The sequence below is a fragment of the Oryzias melastigma genome, linkage group LG8 (assembly GCF_002922805.2).
Source record: "Oryzias melastigma strain HK-1 linkage group LG8, ASM292280v2, whole genome shotgun sequence".
In the NCBI taxonomy this organism is placed as follows: Eukaryota; Metazoa; Chordata; class Actinopteri; order Beloniformes; family Adrianichthyidae; genus Oryzias; species Oryzias melastigma.
In genome coordinates, this window is record NC_050519.1 from 7,020,687 (window position 1) to 7,041,107 (window position 20,421).

The 20,421-nt window shown below is 38.0% G+C and overlaps 3 protein-coding genes across 4 annotated transcripts in view; 2 read left to right on the forward strand and 1 right to left on the reverse strand.

Annotated features, from left to right (window-relative positions):
- Window positions 1-739: 739 nt before the first annotated feature.
- apnl (actinoporin-like protein) lies at window positions 740-3,082 on the forward strand. The gene is made up of 2 exons (XM_024271738.2): window positions 740-2,220; window positions 2,297-3,082. The coding sequence occupies exons 1-2, from the start codon at window positions 1,961-1,963 to the stop codon at window positions 2,751-2,753; spliced, it is 717 nt and encodes a 238-aa protein (XP_024127506.1). The 5' UTR covers window positions 740-1,960; the 3' UTR covers window positions 2,754-3,082.
- Window positions 3,083-10,443: 7,361 nt separating this feature from the next.
- Window positions 10,444-16,618, reverse strand: ramp2 (receptor (G protein-coupled) activity modifying protein 2). 2 transcript variants are annotated; one of them, XM_024271736.2, is made up of 4 exons: window positions 16,049-16,618; window positions 14,110-14,136; window positions 13,856-14,033; window positions 10,444-11,468 (listed from the first exon to the last, which is right to left on the reverse strand). In XM_024271736.2, exons 1-4 carry the CDS (start codon window positions 16,128-16,130, stop codon window positions 11,219-11,221), a joined length of 537 nt encoding a protein of 178 aa, XP_024127504.1. In that variant the 5' UTR covers window positions 16,131-16,618; the 3' UTR covers window positions 10,444-11,218. The 2 variants fall into 2 exon arrangements, with proteins under 2 accessions (XP_024127504.1, XP_024127505.1); XM_024271737.2 differs by lacking the exon at window positions 16,049-16,618 and adding an exon at window positions 14,278-15,521 and having other exon boundaries at window positions 11,132-11,468.
- A 2,013-nt stretch (window positions 16,619-18,631) lies between these two features.
- ezh1 (enhancer of zeste 1 polycomb repressive complex 2 subunit) overlaps window positions 18,632-20,421 on the forward strand; it is a gene marked incomplete in the record, with an annotated part of 16,936 nt that continues 15,146 nt past the window's right edge. The window contains 1 exon segment of the mRNA XM_024271735.2: window positions 18,632-19,057.

The window sequence follows — 20,421 nt, forward strand, 5'->3', positions numbered from 1 at the left end:
TGTTATTAGTGGCCCGATTTAATCTTGCACTTATTTCTAACTAGTATAATTTTGACCAAATTATTTTTATGGAGAGTAAAATATTCAGTTATTTAAGGTTTAAGCTGATTTATTCTGGAATAATATTTCTGCCTTTTTATTATTCTTAATTATGTTAAACATTTACGGTTTTACTATCTTTTACTATTTTTTACTATCTTTTTGGACTATGTTGGGATTTACTAAGATTTTACTATTTTGGAGTTTGGCTAATATTTCAGCTACATGCTAGCTGTTTTGGCTAATTTAGCCTTTTTTCATTTCAGCTATTTCAGAGTTAGGCTAATATTTCAGCTACATGCTAGCTGTTTTGGCTAGTTTAGTGTTTTTTGTTTTATAAGACTGTTTTGGAGTTAGGCTAATATTTACACAATAGCTTTTTTTTTCAGATTTTTAGGCTATTTTAAACTTAAGCATTTTTTTCAGCTAGATACTGTTTTGGCTAACCTAAGTCTTGTTTTAGGCTAATTTGACTTTTAGCTAATATTTTAGCTGACTATTGGCTTCATTGTTTTCAGCTATCAGTACAATTATTTCAGCTATTGGCTTCAGCTTTAGCATTTTTAGAAATTAGTTCCAGTGTTTAAAGCTACCAATTTCAGCATCATCAGCTTCCAAATTCAGCTTACAACATTCACACTCTCATGATTGCAGGTAATGCTATGTATCTAGCTCATAATTATGTTAAAAGTTACATTTTTTAAAGTTTTAAAAATTTTCTTTTAGAGTGTTCAATAAATGTTTATCCTGTCCGGTCCATGACCTAAGGTGTGTTTAGGATTTTGGCCCCTTGTGCGATGGAGTTTGACACCCCTGGAATATTGGATCTGACCACTGTTGTCGTCTTAAAAAAATGAATAAAAAGAAGCTTTATGGAGATGAAGACTGATTTTGCTGTCATTTTTATTTTGTGTCCACTAAAAGATATCAATATCTGACAACCAGCTCATTGATTCCTCATTACCTCATGTCTTGGGCTCACGTACAGTGTAGACTCCCTTCTCTTTGATTATGGTAATAAACCATTCAGACTTCTGCTACTTGTGTAGATTATTTTCACTCTATATTCTTTCATTATTACTGATGAATAGTAATTATTTTTTAATCTCTTATTGGAATCCATGCAATTCTAATCAGTGGGAGCAGATGGAAAATCTGAAGAGATGTTTTTATAATCGGCACATTTACAATCCAAGTTGTGGGAAATTGGAGAAGAAAGGTTGAGCAAGAGATAAAACCTCATATTTGTCTTGGCGTGAAGTGTTTGCTTCATCTTTGTTGCACAATACCACAGAAACATGATTCCCAAAAGCTCAATTTTTGCCAGACGGGGCGGTGGCACCATTTGGTGTATCGTAGCCAGAAATTGTTTCCTCACATAGGTGTGTCTGATTAAAGACATCGCTATTATCCGCAGTGCTAGTCATCTTTCGGTCTGAGCCATGGCTTTTAAAGGTGTATGTCATGAGGGTGTGGCGGGCTTAAATGTGGTTATGTGGCGAGTGGGAGGGTAATGGTCCCATCTTTGTGAAAAAAAATGTGAGAAATAGATTCTAGTCCAGGTAACACACGCTTGGAGCGCTCGGAGCGGGTAAGTCACTGAGAACAGTGCAGGAACGTTTATTAGAGACGGTACAGGGAATGCCTCCTTTGCTCTTGTCTATTTGCAGAGTACGAGTCAGATGAGACATTTGTTTGATTTATCTCTTGGTTTGTTAATAAAAGGGAAGATCATTTTCTTTTATGCTTGCAGTTTCTTCATTATTGCTTGGTACTTAGAGCTGTAATTGAAGTTGTGCTGCGTCTTATGAGACCGCCGCCATACTCTGATTGTTCACAACTGTTTTGAAATTTCATTAGCCTGTGAAATGCCTCATTCATAATTAGCTGTAGTGGATGTGTGCCTTTGAAGGTCAGTGTAATGTCAGTGGAGTGTGGTGGCAGAACAGATGTCAGCTGTGTGTTCTATATCATAATGAATTCAATTTCTCTTGAGCTCCTTTGTGCTTTGGGGGAACTTGTCACACCTTTCTTCCTTGAATCTGCTGGTCCTGAAACATCCTGGTCTTTAAAGCTGATGATGGAGTCTGCCGAAGCAGTAGCAGCTGATGTGAACAGTAGAAGAAGCGTGATTGTCGAAATCACAAACCTCACCAACAATTATTGCCTCTTGAACCCCAAGTAAGGACTGTTAGATTCTCAGGATGGGATTATATCTGTATAAGGTGTGCAATAAATACTCATGTTTGTTCATTAGGGTTCACCTTGAAAACGGGGTAACGCACAACCCCCCTCAACCCAGCGTGCGCCCTCTGAAGACGGAGGTTTGCACTTTCACGAAGTCCAGCGGCAGCGCCACCGGAAGCGTTGGCGTCCTCACCTACGACCTCTTCGAGAGGACGCAGAGGGACCACACCGAAACCCTGGCCATCATGTTCTCAGTTCCCTGGGATTACAACTTGTACAAAAACTGGTTTGCGGTGGGCATCTATAAGAAGGGGCGCAACTGCGACAAAGATTTGTTCAAACAGATGTACTACGAGAAGAAGGAGCGTGAGCACGGCTTCGTCAGAGCGGAGGCCAATGGGTCAGGGATCAATTATGTGGGCGACTATCTTGATATCAAGGCCACCATGTGTCCCATGGGCAATGCCATCATGAAAGTGGAGGTGTGGGACAAGCTTTTCACCCTCATGGGCCAGCAGGCCGTTTAAAACCGCCCACTAATTTGAACTAGCAGATGATTTAGCAACATTATTTAACAGCTGTGTTGTTGCTGACTGGTGACTAAACGTCTGGGTATTACCCTTCATGAAATCTGGCTCAGACCAAAGTTGTGTTTAAATCCTGGCAGAGCCATCCCTTCTTTGGAGCCAAAGCCTCTCTGTATTTCAATAGCGTTTAGCTTTAAACTGGCGTCTTTAGAAATGTAAATCAAAGCATGACTCAACTAAGGATGAGGGCACACAGCTTCATGAAACACACGAAACGCCTGTCCTAACTTACCTTGACACTGCAGTCTGAAATAAACTGCTTTCCTAAACCTAGTCGTGTCTGACTCATGATTAACTGAAGACAGCTTTAAAACAAACAAGACTGAACTTTAGATATAAAAAAATGTCATGTTTGTGTTTGCCTGCCATGACTTTGTGTGTTTATAATAATGAAAAATGTAGTTTTGATACCTGATACCACAATACTGAAAAGAAAAACATATAAACATTGATAAAAGATAGATAGATGAAGCCGTAGAGTAAAAATGTTTACACTGGTTTTTTTTCCTATGGGCATGCTGCGGGTGACAGGTTGTATTAAACACTTCTAAAGCAAGGATGGGTTAAAAAAAAAGTGAGTGAACTAGATGAGACGCAGGCACATGGTATGACTTTTACACCTTTTTAACCCTCGAAATCCTGCACACTATGCAAGGACTTTGCATGCAGCCTGATTGTTAGAATTTATGAAAATAGACATAATTTATGTGGGCATTCTACGGGTCTCCTATAGGAACCTGCATATCATATGCACACCCATTAGGAGTCCAGTTGATGGAGAGAGAGTGGCGTGAGGATACTGCACGACAGCGTCACCCATACATAGTTAGTGGTAGCAACTAACACTACCCTATGAATACTTCACAATACACTTTCCACAGACACGATGATATGTTCCATTTTCAAGACGTTGTCTAAGCCGGTCTGGTCCGGATCGATCCGGTATTTTAAACGTTTTAATTGTTAAATGGACCCATTAAACAGTACCGACCCGTACTTCTTGAGGACCTAGTTTTAGGTCCATAGAAAAATAGAACCAAACAGTTGGGGCGGAGCTTCTGTTCCATGCTGAAACTGATGTTTTTAATAAAATTTATTAAAAAAATAAATAAATAAATAAATAAACGAAAGAAAGAAACAAAGTGTTGAGATCTGCTCAGGCTATTATTAATATTTTTTTATTGACAGCTCCTTCACTAATGGCTCTCCTCAGTGTTTATGTGACTGAGCTCTCAGTAGCGGGGAGGAAAAAGGGGGCGGGATTGCTCATCGCTGATGTTCCCGCCCACAACTTAAAATCAAATTTCTAATGAATTCCTGTCGCTCCGCAGAAGCTATGTCCTAGAAAACGACACAAGTTTTTCCTTTTAGCTAAAAATGATACAATTATAATTAAAATATACTTTTGTAGCTGAAAAGTTTAATCATCAGTTCCTCTTTCATCTTAGAAATTTGATTGACAGAAATCTGAAAATTGTCACCTGCTATAAAAATGAAAAAAACTGCTTGACAGTATCACAAACTAACTTCAGTCTTTAATTTAATGAAAAAAAAATCAATTTTTTATATATATTTCATAGATATCATATTGCTTGAATGTTGTGTGCATTCACAAACCTTGTAAAAAAATAATAAAATTCAGACAAAATGTCCCAAAACCTTGTTTTAATCAACATTGCTTGTGGAAACATAAAGTTCCATCGATTCTGCCACAGTTATTATAGCAAATGTGGCTTATGAGATTTTCCATCAGCTTTTTTTTACTGCTTTTGCAGCATTAACTGTTCCAGACACAAAAGAGGCTCAGATCAAAGGTTTTTCCTGCATTCACATTAAAGCTGTACACATTATAGAAGCATAAACTAGATCTGTTTGGGCTCAATCCCTGATGTTTTGTTGGAGTAATGACACACAGTTCAGGGTAAACAGACGAGTACAATAAAAGTTTTGTTTGTGAAAAAACCTGTGAAATGAAGATACCTTTACCTGTCTGTACCTTTCAGTCGCTTCATGTTTTGTATGAAGCCGCTCACGTATTCGTGCGTACTGCGACCGGTATGCATCTGTTTCCGTGCTTTTGTGCTCTGACAGATTTCATAGAATTTTTTTTTTCTTTTGTGATTAGAGTGGAAACCATTCAAAATACAGAGCAGGATTTTGTCTCTTGTATTCTAAGGAGATATCAGAAATATATATATATCTCCGAGCGGTGAAAATGAGCATTTGTGGACGCATCAAACGCTGCCAAACTGAAGGGCTTTCTCATAAAAAAATAAATAAACTCATTTAAATAAAAAGCTTAGAAAAGCAGATGCGACATAAAAGTTAAAACTTTTCAGGAGCCAGTAGTCAGTTGATGAGAAAATAATACCAGGATGGGCTCAATTAAGAACACTGCAGGCACAAATGCATTGACGAAAAAGAGGGAATTGCTTAATTAAACAGGAAGTTAAACTTTTTGAAATCATAAATAACGCTCACTTATTTTTATCCTCATTAATATTTAAGAAATTGCTGCAACAAACATTAAAAAAAGAATTTCAAACCAGTAAATATAATATACTGACAATTAAAAGTAATTTAATTTAATTTTAGGTGGCTAGTTTTCAGTTTTTATTCTTTTTTTTTTATTTAATGAATGTAACTTGTCATTGAGCTGCAAGTTTAGTCAAAATTTTAAACATAAATGCAAAATGTTATCATTAAAAATTGAGTGTTTTTCAAATATCCTGAGCAACTGCATTGAAAATATAGAAAATGAAGTAATCAGCAGCTATTATATCTCTGTAATACTTTGACAAAAGGACCACATTTGAGTCTCTGCACCTCTGCAGTGAGCTGTGCAAGAATGCCATCTAGAGGCGGCCATTTTTGTTAAAATCACAAATGCAAAATATATATTTTATGCAGCATATTTTGACAAAAAAAATGTTTGCCCCCTCATAAGTACATTTAGATGGATCAGATGACCATATTCTACATGTTTTAAGCAGATACTTACCTCTACTTCCTCCTCGTCGGCTCGCAAACATGACAAATTCAGAGGGACTTTGATAAAGTTCATCCCACGTTCGACCTGACAAGAGTCAAGCCGACAACAGAGCAGCAGATGGGGCCGTCCCATCTGTGAAACTCACTTTTAAGCTTCCATTTCAGCAAATGTCACCTCTTAAAACCAACAGATATATACTAAAAGTGAAAAAAATAAGCTAAAGTGCATGATTTTATGATTATTTTTCCTGTTGAAAAATAACACCGGGTATATTTCACGGTTTGCTTGGCTGATACATGAAGGTCATGTTGATCTTGGCAAGCTGTGAGAAACGCTTCACCTTCTCGGTTTGTTATTTCGGAACCTCTCTGGCTGCAGACTGACACAAATGTGTATAGAGTGACAACATATCATTTACAAATGAAGCAATTTTTTTTAAATTAAATTAAACGTTTTAAAATGCTATATTCTATCCTAAACTAAACCTCAATATGGAACAAAGCCATTAGTATTAGTTCAAGAGAATTGTTTATGTAAAAATGCAATAAACATGCAGAAAAATACAAAATAAATCTAATTTTTGGTGCAAATATTTAGATCGTATTGCTAAAGGCTGATATTTTAGTTCCTCTCCTGTTTTCCCTTTAAAGGTTACCCTTCTAAATCAACAAAAGACAAAGTTTAAAAAGGTTTGTGGTGTCCTCACAATCCAAATAAAAGCTTGTTTATTGGTGCAAAGGTTGTTTTGATAGCTGTAGCTTATAAAGCATGTCAGGTATGGTTTTAGTCAGAGTGTAGGGGGAAAAAATCGATTTGGCGATATATTGCGATATTTCGTTTGGCGATACTTGTATCGATTAAAAATGCTGACAATGTTTAATTAAATATTTATGAGCAAATGTGCTCTATAGTCAAAACTTTATGACTACAGATTCAAGTTTAGCGACCTGATGGATCAGAGTGATGTGTATAAAAAGGTCGTCGTCGTGGCGATGAGCGTTAAAATACGTGTTATACGGGTAATTGTGAGAAAATGGAGCTGCGACGCTAACTGTCAAGTACATAAAGTTTCTTAGCCACATTGTTGTGTTCTCCTTTATCCTGTTCTCACACTGAAATGGTTCTGAAAAGAGTTTTTCTTTTTTTCCTTTTTTGAAGCGACTATTCAGGCTCCTGAACCGTTTCAGTCAAGTGTGTTTTATATTACTATTATTAACGGCCCAATGTTATCTTGTAACATTCATATTGACAGAATATATATTTTAAGGAGGACAAAATATTGAAAGTTATTTAATAATTTGATTGATTTATTCCAAAATAATATTGAGTAAAATTGAGAAACAAACACCTATTTGAGCTGGAATTTGTTGAAGACAGGAAAAAAACTGGAAGATATACGGTATTCTGCATCTAAGTTAAAGTTTTTTTGCTGATCACCGCTAGCTCTGTGGAGAAATCGAAGGTTGTTAGTCTGGGGGCGGAGCTGTCAGAGCAGACTCTTCCTGGCGAAGCTGTTGGCAACGATCTTAGGTCAGCACGTTTCCAACCGCTCGTTTTTGTGGGTATGGGAGGGGCTGCTGCAGACAGCGCAGGTTCAAAATGCCGCTTTGGGGTTCGTTATAGTGAGGAATGAACAGTAAAATGCATTTAAACCTCAAAAAGTAGAAGAGCCCCTTTAAAGCACATTCATTCAAATTTTTTTTCTTATACTGTAGAATATTTCGTCATGGAATTTACACAATATTGACTGCTCCCTTTAAAAAATGAAAAGAAACACACCTTGAATTTGTAGGTAAAAGCAACTTTTGCAGTATTTAATGTGATCATTAAAAAAAGTTATTTCACGATTTTATTACGATGAAAGATGTATTAATATTCAAGTTTTTTTTTCTAAGGCATAGTCCTAAAAAAGTTTTTAAAAAATGGTTCTGGTAGAGTCTTGGGATATATCATGATACATATCATATCGTGAGACATGTATCACAATACGATATGTATCATGATATTGTATTGTGATACATGTCATATCGTGAGACATGATATGTATCACAATATATATCCCAAGTTACGATATTGTAATACATATCGTATCATGAGACAGGGGATTAATAAAGTGTCTTGATTGATTGATTGATTGATATCATATCGTGAGACATGTCTCACGATATGATATGTATTACTATACCGTATCTTGGGATATATCGTGATACATATCATATCCTGATGCATATCGCATCGTGATACATGGCTCACGATACGATATGTATTACGATACTGTATCTTGGGATATATCGTGATACATATCATATTGTGAGACATGTTTCACGATATATCCCAAGATACTTTATCGTAATACATATCGTGATGCATATCGTATCGTGATACATGTCTCATGATACAATATGTATTACAATATCGTATCTTGGGATATATATCGTGAGACATATCGTGTCTCACGATATGATATGTATCACAATACGATATCGTGATACATATCATGATACATATCGTATCATTATACATTGCAAACGCTAATTTTTAGCACTATGTTTTTGCTCTTCAAGGCTAAAAAAATGTTTTTGACAACTTCCAAAACAGGTTTTATAGCGAAATGACGTGTTAGCTCAAACTGTCAATCAGGTATTTTGCTTTTAATTGTGCTGCCGCTGCACCAACAGCGTTGACCTTCAGCTCTGTTTTCCTGGGCCGTCCTCGCTGTAGAAATGGAAAAATGTGTTGATGTGGAGGGAAACGGGGTTTGCCACTTCTCCGTATTTCTTTTGAGTTCATTCGGAGTGACCGGGCAGCAGTTCTCATGTCAAACCCACTTGGATGTGGAGTCCCGCGCTGCCAGAGCGGTGTCAGCCAGCTGAACGGTCAGCTCTGGAGCAGCCGTGCCAGCTGCCTGGCTCCAACACAGCAAAATAATTACTCATGTCACGTTGAATGACTCGCATCGGTGGGTGCAGTCTTTCCATTTTCATCAATTCTGGCACACCTCCTGTATGTACATGCAAAAGAAAATGAATACTGAGTGCTAATTGATACAAAAGGTACAAATAAAATATCAATCATCCATCAATGACACATCAATAACTTTTCCTCTTTCAGTCAATTTTTTAAGTTATGTTTCTCAGTGTTTGTGCCAAAGTCCCCACTAGACTGCAAAGTCTGCCAAAACCAGCAGCAGCTGATGCAAAGATGCCCTTACCTGCCATCTTTCCAACCACTCAGCCAGATATCCCGCGCATCGGTCAAACGGCGAGGGCAGCACATCCTTCACGCCCGAACCTGCCACCTCCCACTGCCTGGAAATGCTTTAAAAAACCTGCTGTTGCAGAAATATGAAGGTGTTTCTGTGCATTTGTTAAAAGAATTGTTTGTGAAGTGCTTGATATGTGAATTTATGAGTTTGGTGGTGGAAACAAAGTCGGTTTGCTTCAGTGTCGGTAAAGAGTCCTGACACTTTGGCCTGTGGGATCATGTTTTTAAAAGTTAACTGTTATAAGTTAAGGCATCTCATTGTGTTGTATAACTATGCAGTGACACAACTCGGAGATTGTAAACATTTTTCCCCCCAAAACTCTGTTTAAATGCATCGTGTGCTTTTAAAATAATCATGAAACACAATTAGACAATCTAAAATAAAAACAATTTTCTCTGAATAAAAAGAAAAGCTATTTTAGATTAATGTTTAATTCAACAAAAACAATACTTTAATAATCCCTAGAGGGAAAAAATAGTATTTGTAACTCATTTTCCGAGATGAGTGGTTTTAGCTGAAGGCTGAAAGGATCTCCATTCCAATCAGTGTCACAGAGAAAGCCTAAAGAGGTTCAGACATTAAAAACAATAAATCAGAATATGGTAATTGATGGGAATTTCTGGGGACAACTGTCATTTTTTGACAGTATTTTTTGTAGAAATTAGCCAAGCTTGTGATTAAGGGACAGTATTGTAGTTTTGCATTTGGCCACTAGGGGGCAAACTGTCCTTCAGGCTGTCAAGCACGCGTGCAGGTTTGTGTCATAGATTCTGTTGATTTTTATTATTTTAAAACCAAAAGTACTTATATTTTAATGTATTCAGGAACATTAAAATGTGTAAGTTTTGACTTTTTAAAGCTAAAGATGCACTTTTGTTGTAGAGGTTTTCCAGGAACATAACCTAAAAACCTAAAATTTAACCTAAAATTTAACTGGATGCTGTTTTAGCATTTAAATGAATAAATATACATACCAGAATCCTCATTAATTATTGAAACTGAATCTTTTCCATCAAATATGATGTTTTGTTTGCACTTACAATAAGAAAATTGGGCAAAAATGATTAAAAAGAAGATAACTAAATACACTATATCTATTTCATACACACTCACATACAAAAAAAAGAGCAAACAGTACAAATTCATGCGTGCCAGATGAGGGTGTGATGCATATCTACTGCTCTACACTTCAGATACTGAGGAGAAAAGCCATCTGTCCAAGTTCCTCTAACACCCAACAGGAAAGGGTTTGAATAGTTTCAATCTAACACTTAAAAAGATGAGAAGTTTATGGTAAAAAATAACATTCTCACTGCATTTTTTATTCAAGAGATGCAGGAACCAGTGGTTTCAAAAAGAAAAAAAGCATCAGGCAAAAACTTAACTGGAGATTTAATTGTTTTTAAAGATTAAAATAAAAAGTAACACAGAGTAAGAACAGATATAGTGCACTGTGATCTCTCAGTTTCCCCAAATAACAAAAGTTAAAATATTAAATAGAGATTTTGTTCCACTTCTGAAAGCAAACAGCTTGTCGTCATTCAAAACTAAACAATCTACACCCATCATGATGCAATGATGCAAGTAAAAGATACAAACTTTTGTCATGTTGACATGACTCAGTGCATTTTACTGTTGCACACAGACTATTGGTGTTTTGTCTTAAAAAAAAAACAATTTCATTAAAAAGAGATCAGGAGGTGAACCTCATCAATCACATCCAAACATGATGTGTCAACAGTAACCTCTGACTCCAAACTTCCTAGACACGATGGCTCAACCAGGAATCTCCCAACTGGATTTGTCACAAAAAAGGTGAAAAAATGTAGATCCAATACATCTATTTCTCATCAGCAAGCCACTCAGCTTTAGTCATAAAAACGATCCACTCTACATGTATAAACGTAGCTCTGTTCTCTGAGTGATTCAGTAAAGTTCACTTGAGTGGTTAAAAACAAGTTTTGTCTCAGTCTTTATCGTAGAACTTTAGATACAGTAAATGTGATACAGTATAGAATGAGAAATAGTTTTTAGAAAGAACATAAATTTGTGTTTTGTTTCTTCTTCTGCAGGTGAGTTGTGAGTTGCAGAGATTCAAAGCTGCACTAATAGTTCTGGTAGAGAAAGCAGGAAGTAGATTCCGGATCATCAGGAGCTCCCGTCGCCATTTTTGGTCTTGAGCACCACCAGGCTGACCATGACGGGGATCAGGCAGATGGGAGTGATCACCAGGGCGAAGACGGTTGCTGGTGTGGGGTCACTGAACTCTTCTGTGGGACACTCCTTAAAATATGCGGAGTGAATATCCACAAAAAAATCTTCCACCAGTGGGTTGGGCCACGGGATCTGAAGGCAGTCGGACATCTCTTCTGTGCAAAGGCTTAAGTTGCTGTATAAACTGAAGAGTCAGAAAAAACAGAAATCACGTATTAGTGCATTTTGATGATCCATATAAATGGGCCTTTAAAATTGCTGCAAGTTTTAATAAATGAAAATAAACTTGTTTAATTCTTGAAAATATAGTCAAAAACCATCTGCGTGCTGCCCTCTACAGGTTGAAATGATGTATTACATTTGAAATTTCAGAACTCTAACGTCAAGATCTGCAGCTCCAGCTATGATACCCCAAGCCCCGCCCCTCTGACTGGATGTGGGTGGAGTCAGTCTTCAACTTCCCTGTTTGGTTACCCTTTAAAGTTGACTGAGTTAGCTGAAATTTGACCCCCGTAATTATCCCATTGACTGTATAATCACTGGACATATGTCCTCCTCTCGTGTTCCAAATAGGAAGTATCTGCTGGTTCAAAGAAGGTCAAGATCCAAACGCCTTTTATTTAGAATTGTGTTATGGAAGTCACGGTGAAGGCTTTGGTATGATTTCACAATTTCTTGTTTTGTCCAGTGAAATAATATATGTCAACGCCCATACACTGGGGGAGCGGTGAGCTGCAGACACAGCCGCGCTCTGGAACCATTTGGTGGTTCCAAACGATACTTTAATATATCAATTATAATTGATTTTTATCCTTATTTAAACGATTTTATAATATAGAGATCGATTAGAAACCTCGATCTGTTTCTATCGTAAGAATATAAACCATTCATCGATTAATTTGATTAATCACACACCCTTAACCCTTTAACGCCAAACGTATCATATTTCAGGAGATGGACACAGGCGGTTTTTGAAGAACTTTCATGTTAAATTTAAAAAAGGTTTCTGTAAGAAAAACATGATAATTTGGAGTGAAACATGAAAAGGAACTTTTACTGGGTTGATTCAATGTGAAAAAAATGTAAATTTCATAAACTATGTTTTAGTAAAACCGTTTTGAAAATAATGTCAAATTATTATCAAATTTCATACAAGGATTTAAGACCATTTAACCCTATATTAGTCAACTCGCTAGCTCAATACTGAGGAGCTCGCTAGCATGCTACAGGGAAGCTTGCTAGCATGCTACAGCAGAGGAGGTCGCTAGCACAATACAGAGGAACTCGCTAGCTCGCTGTAGAGGAGCTTGCTAGCATGCTACAGTGGAGCAAACAAGCATTATACAGAGGAGCCGCTAGCATGACACAGAGGAGCCGCTAGCATGCTACAGTGGAGCTCACTAGCTCAATACAGAAGACCTCGCTAGCTCAATACAGAAGAGCTCGCTAGCATGCTACAGCGGAGCTAACTAGCTCAATGCCGAGGAGCTCGCTAGCTCAATACAGAAGAGCTCGCTATCTCACTGTAGAGGAGCATGCTAGCATGCTACAGTGGAGCTTGCTAGCATGCTACAGAGGAGCTCGCTAGCTCAATACAGAGGAGCTCGCTAGTTCACTGTACAGGAGCTTGCTAGCATGCTACAGTGGAGCTAACTAGCATGATACAGAGGAGCCGCTAGCATGCTACAGTGGAGCTCACTAGCTCAATACAGAAGACCTCGCTAGCTCAATACAGTGGAGCTCGCTAGCATACTACAGCGGAGCTCACTAGCTCAATGCCGAGGAGCTCGCTAGCTCAATACAGAGGAGCTTGCTAACATGCTACAGAGGAGCTCGCTAGCATGCTATAGCGAAGCTCGCTAGGATGCTTCAGAAGAGATTGCTAGCTTGCTACAGCAGAGCTCGCTAGCTCAGTACAGCAGAGCTCACTATCTCACTGTAGAGGAGCATGCTAGCATGCTACAGTGGAGCTAACTAGCATGCTACAGAGGAGCCGCAAGCATGCCACACTGGAGCTTACTAGCTCAATACAGAAGAGCTCACTAGCTCAATACAGTGGAGCTCGCTAGCATGCTACAGCGGAGCTCACTAGCTCAATGCCGAGGAGCTCGCTACCTCAATACAGAGGAGCTCGCTAGTTCACTGTACAGGAGCTTGCTAGCATGCTACAGTGGAGCTCGCTAGCATTCTACAGAGAAGCCGCTAGCATACCACAGCGGCGTTTCCTAGCTTGCTACAGAAGAGCTCATTAGCATGCTACAGAGGTGCCACTTACAGGCTACAGCGGAGCTTGCTAGCACGCTACACTGTCCACCGGGCGACTGGCTAGCGTAGCGAGCTAACCTACTGAGTCCCCACTTAACCCAATGTGGTCAAACACAGGTGGAGCCACCACAGAAACTGCGGACAAACCCCATTTGGGTCCACATTTATGTCCACTTTTGAACCATATGGGGCCCACTTGGCCTTAGGCAGGGAAGTTCAAAAGATTAGCATTTTCTGTCAATTATTTAATGGTTCAGCCTTTACAGAGTGAGGAAAATCTTTTGTGCAACACTGAAAATAACTCACCTGTTCACGTTACCCCAGACACACCAGTCCGTTGTGTTCATTAAGTCCATCGCATAGTTAAACTTGGGCAGACATGAATGTTCAAAGAGGGCAGAAAGACAATCCATTGTTGGCCCTCCGAAAACCTCCTCACAAATGCCGCAAAGCGATTCACAAATTTGCCCGCTTCCACAAGTCACTAGAACAAAACCACAAAAAGAAAATAAGAACAAAAACAGAATAATTATAATAAAAATAGTAATAATTCCACCTACCAGTGGACTCGTTTGTGGCTGCAGTCGCTAAAGGAAGAGAAACAAAAAGACATTTTCAGAATTACTACATCATTGTAGCTAAATGAGTCTTTTTCCTTGTTGCAGCTCATGAATTCTTTTCTCCACCAAGACAGGAATCCATCTGCAGATGGAAGACCACACACTCACCAGAGAGAAAGGAGAGGAATACCCCAAAGAAACCAAGTGCTCCCTTCATGTCAGACAGAACCAGTAAAGGTGCGTTTCCCCCAGATCTAAGCGTGTCAGACCTCTTAAGCAAGGCATGCCAGGAAACAAAACAGGAAGGAATGGGCGCAGTGTCGTCTTCGGTCACCAGATGTCCAAACAATGTTCCCCGCTGCTACCAGATGTTCCTGAAGGATCTGTCTGATGGCCCTGCACCTTGGCAGCAGCTCGTCCTTCTCCAGAGCAAGTTTTCCTTCCTCTTTTTGAAAGGGGTGGAGGCTGCAAAGATCTCCATTCTCCCTAAATAAAAGGAGCACACCCAAGCTGGGGCTGGACGCACATCTGAAAACCCTTTACTCTTTAACTCTTGTTCTGCTTTTTAGTCTCAGTTTCTCACAGTGGAAGGCCTGGCCAGCGCTCAGCATGTGATTTATTTGCCTTTTGGGCTGCCTCTGCCAAATAGGAAACATAAGTAAACATTTAGGGGCTTAGCGTTTTTTGGGAGGATGTAGGGTGTGCTGTGCAGGACGCCACCATTTCATATTTAGGTTAATCTCACTGGAGTGGCCAGCTGTTGTGTCGGAGGCGGTACATTGTCATCAGTATATTTGAAGCTGTTTCACAATAAATCTTGTAAATTTGTGTCACAGAGACCAACATCTGTTTGCCCGAGCCGCGTTATGATTTAGTAATGACATCAGGAAATGTGTCTTTTCATGGGAGGAGCTGCAGGAAAAGAAGGGTGGTGGTTGGGGGGGGGACAGTCGGGGTAAAGAGGAAGGCACAGGATGAGGAACAGCGAGAGGGGCGCCGCTTGCAAGACTCTCGGTTGTTTCACAACTGGGAGTTCACGCACGGACCAACAGACGTCGCGTGGGGTAAAATGACGAACAAATTCAGGACGTCGAGCCAGGTGGGGGGTGGTGGTGGTGGTTCTGGGGGGCTGTTTTTAAAGAAAGGTTTCAGTTAACCTCTAACCTCCGAAACCATTGTGGGCCTCCTGTCGACTGCTGTTGACCCCCCCCTCGCCATGTTTCGTAAAGACCTCCTCCGGAGTTTGTCTTGGACTCTCGAGTTAAAAACAAAGAGACGTCTTGGCGGAAAACCTCTTCTGTAAACGCCACGGACAGGTTCGTCGGTTCCAGGCCAAACAAATGTTTGGAAAAAGTGGTCCAAAACAATCCCTCAGCGCACATATTTATGTGAGCCCGGCCGAACGAAACTCAAATAGAATTTTATTCATTCATTTGAGCAGAAAAAACATTTTTTCATATATTTTTAAGCTTACCAGAGACGTTAACCCCTTAATACCCGCCGTCTCAAATATGCGACGAACCAAATTAACTATAAAATGTAGCATTTAATTAAAAGTAAAAATGTATTTTTTCCTAGATGGAAATAAATTCAAACGTTAAGAAGTCTTTGATTTAAGATTGTTGGGTTGCTTCTTTGTTAGGCTCACAAATCCCAGTTGAGTGTCAATAAAATAAGAAATTAAAGGAGATTATTCTACTTGTTGCCTAAAACAAGCTGTTAAGAAACTTAACTCTCAATAAAGTTTAGTTTAACACATTTTTTTAAAGGGAAGTCCTCACTGCATCCTCTCTAAAAAAAGTCTCTCAAACAACAAAACTAAGAGTTTCATGATATTTTTAGTGTCCATCAGGAACATAAAATGAAATTAGAAAACCTCAAATAAATTTGTCTTGTATTCAATTATAGAAGAAATGGATCAGATAAATCATCGACTTACCACACATGAGAAGTGTTATGAAACACCCAGAAAGCACAAGAGGGAATCTGGTGAGGGTCATTTTGTCTAACGCGGTGTTCATCTTCCCTGTGAGTAAGGGTAATGTATCTCAACCTTTCTGCAGGAAGGCTCTAGAAACAACAGGAAGCCCTCATTTCCTAGTATGGGCGGATTCACCAAACGGTGCAAAGGGGTCTGATAATGTTGCATTGTATGTATTCCACTCTACAAATATCTCTTTTGTTTCACTCTGAATATTAAGAATAGAACTGAATGTACAGTTTGGACAGAAATCCTCATGTGTGTACTGAATGTACTCCTCTTCTGACAAGCGCCCCCTTTTTCCTGGACGTTTTGACGTCGGGTGGTGGTGCACAGAGGTGGCAGGGACACCCGGTTTGAAACTGAAGAGCTTGCTTAAGTCATTGAAGGATGAGTCTTCTGTCTCAGCTGCTGCGCTTGGAAAAGATCCAGACAGCAGAAGCCAAAATTGTTTCCACATTTCTTTTTTTTTTTTTTTACAAGGTCTTGAAATCTTTGCAAAATTCAGATTTTCCACTAATAAAATGTGGTTTTTAAATAAAATCCTGACTTGTATTTCATTTTTTGCTATTTTATTTGTTGTTTTTATCAGCACATCTTCAATATCTTCATCCAAATCTGAAGAAAAGTTCCCAAATCAACAGGAATCTTAGAAACTCACCTCCTAAACTGTCTTTTGACACTTCATTATCAGCTTGTTGCTGCCGGCGGCTGCTTTTAAATTGCCAAACGTGCTTTGTTGACTGAAATATGATCACGTTCACAAACCAAAAGCATAAATAATACCTGGAGCGTGTATGGTGTAAATGTGAGGAGCGGAGAAAAGAAACGTAATGTGTTCTGTGATGTTGTAAATGTTTGTCTTAATGTAGGATGAGTTAAAAGAAAGAAATGGCAGCAGAAGAGTGCCATCTTGTGTGTTCCAGAAGTATCGCCTCCACATTTGGATGCTCATTAACTTTTATCACCTAAAAAAATAAAATAAATTAATTGAAAACTTAAAAAAAAATCTTAAAAACCCCTGGAACAATGAGATATAACAGACTTTTTGGTTTAAAAAATTCAAATTTTATATATTAAATGACAGGAATCTTATTTTGAAAATCAAATTATATACATTTACAAATTAGATTATTTCTAACACTGCAGCAAAATGTTAGATATGTTGTGATTTTTTTTATTTTTATTAACTTTTTTCATCCAAAATTAATAAAACTGATGGAGTAAGCTCATTTACAGCTTTAAAAAATGTTCTAAGAAATGCAAAATCTATTAGAACAATGAGATTTGACAGACTTTATGGTTGAAATGAATGTTTATATGGTGGAATAAAGATATGAATCCAAATAAAAACAGTTTACCTCCAATTTTGTTAAAAGAAAACATTAATTTGGTAAAAAGATTAAAGGCTTATTCATGCAATGACAGGAATCTTATTTTGAAAATCAAATTATTTACATTTACAAGTTAGAAAATTCTTCCCAGAACATTAGATGTTTTGTGTTTTTAATTTTTATTAACTTTTATCATTCACATTTAATTTAAAAAATGCATGGACTAAGCTCATTGACAGCTTTAAAAATATATTCTAAAAAGTGCAAAAACTCCTGGAACACTGAGATTTGACAGACTTTATGTTGAAATGAATGTTTATACGGTGGGATAAAAGATATGAATCCAAATAAAAACAGTTTTGCCACCAAATTTGTTTAATAAACACTAATAGTTTGGTTTCAAAAATTAACACATAGTTTGAAAATCACATGATAAAAATTTACAAATTAAATAATTCATAAAACGGCAACAAAATATTAGATGTGTTTTTTTATTTTTACTTTTTTTAATGTTTATTGAATTGTATCATCCAAAATGAATACAATACTAGGACTATACTCATTTGGAACTTAAAAAAAATGTTGTAAGAAGTGCATAAACTCCCTGAACAATAACATTTGGCAGACTTTTTTGTTGAAATTAATGTCTATGTTGTTGGATTAGAGATGTGAATCCAAAATTGCTTAACAAAACACTAAAAATTTGTTTTAAAAAAATAAAAAACCTTATACATGCAGTAACAGGGCTCTTATTTTGAAAATAAAATGATATACATCTACAAATTAAACTCCAACAAAACATTAGATGATTTTTTTGTATTAGTTGGATATATGATGTCATTAAACTATCACTGGATTTTCTCGAAACTATAACATATTTTAGTTTAAAAAAAAAAAAGTCATGGATGAAAATGCGACGAGCTCCCTCTGCAGGAGAAACGGTGAATTGCAGCCAAATATTGAGGCATGTCCAAAGGAATGTTGGGAAATGGAGGGCTGGTAACCAATTAGGTATTTTCTGAAACTGTATATTAAATTTAAACAAAATATTGTGAAATTATAAAAATAAAATAAAATAAAATCAATTTTATATATTTTTTTATTTTATCAATTTGAATGTCAATTACTGCCACACATCCATACACTTTGATATATATTTTTTATTTTAGCCAGTGAAATATACATTTTCTTATTTATTAATATTTTTTTAATAGCTTATCCTGGTGAAGCAGAGCAGTCATTCATTCAGATGGAGCTTCAGGCAGTTGCATCAGTTCCTGTGCGTGTGCGTAATGGCTGTGCCGCCGCTGCTCCACGCTACTTTTTATTCCCAGGACGCAGAATAGACATAAATCCCCGCTCCGCTTGGAAGCGCTCTGGTCGCAATAGAGACGTCACCGGGTTGGTTCAACCAAACAAAGTGCGCAGCTATTTTGCACGCTCCGACAACAACCTCCAGCAGCAGCAGCAGCAGCACCATGCGTGTGGATAACGTGCTGATTCCACTCAGATCCTCTCGCCTTCTGGACTCGATATTTGCGTCAAATCCATAGCACAACCCGATTTTTTATTTTTTTTTTTCCAACACGGATTTGATCGCGTTGCAGCAAAAATCGGACGTGGATTTTTGAAGGTATTTATTAACTGCGACACTGGATGTACTAGAGATCGGGACGCGCGCACGCGTGTGCAGGGAACACCGTCATTGTGGAGGACTCAGTGCGCAAGTCTTTAAAGTGTTGCGGGGTTTAAATGGACACGGTAGTAGTGCGCCACGGCGCTGTGGCTGCGCCCTCAAGACGAAGCCCCGCTGCGTATCCGTGGCGGAAGCGTGTTTACGCGTGAACCGGAGACCCACGGCGACCATTTCTGAGCCCCGTCTTCACCTCACAATCATCTGTCATTGTGTGCAGCTTGTACGATTGGGGAAAACGTTTGCAGGCGGTTAGAAAACAGTGAAAAACAGCGCTACGCACTTTTCTGCTCCGCCGAGGCACGCCCACTCTTTAGCAATGTGGACTAAAAAAACACGGACTCCGTGCTTACGCGCACGCCCAAACTGCTGGGCTTTTCCCTCTGATTCCACTATTATTATTTCACCCAAAGTAAGGCTGAAATCCTGGGGTAACCTTGAGATTTAAAGCACCCTTCAAGGGGGATTTTTACCAGGAGATGTAATTTTGTTTTGCCAACAGAGGGGGGCGCTGTTTTGCCGAAACCAACAGCAGTGGTTTATGGGAAAGTGCAGTGTTTTGTGGGCTTAAAGATTAAATAAATTAATAGAAACTTGAAAAGTTTCATTATCTTAGTATGAATGCTTTTTGCTAAAAGTAGTTGCTGAAGTTTTTGCTGAAAATGATGACGCAATTTACTTTAATTGCTGAAGGGATTTTCTGAAAATGTAAAAGCTATTTGTAAAGTGTTAAATTTGCTAAAAGACTGGACATTTCGTTAAAGAACTGTAAAAGAGTGCTGAAGTTGACCCAAATTTCAGAAAAATTTGTTGTAAAACTGCTTAAAAATCTGTAATACATGCCAATTTTGCCAAAATATCGAGTGTTTTTCTTAAATACAAACTTAACTCCAATAAAGTCTAAAATTCCTCAGTAAGCTTTTTTTCCTCAGGTAACTAAATTAGTCAAACACGTTGCTAAAATAGATTCTAAACTCTAAATCAACCTAAAAACCTCAGTAGATAATAAATTACCCCAAAAAGTTAGCATGTTGCTAAAATATTAGCTAAACTCCAAAATAGCCTTAAAAAACAGATGACACATTAGCTGAAAATGTTAGCATGTTGCTAAAATAGAAGCTAAACCCTAAATTGGCCTAAAAACAGATGACACATTAGCTGAAAATGTTAGCATGTTGCTAGAATAGAAGCTAAACCCTAAATTGGCCTAAAAAACAGATAACACATAAGCTGAAAACGTTAGCATGTTGCTAAAATATTAGCTAAACTCCAAAATAGCATTAAAAAAAACCTCATTAGTTACC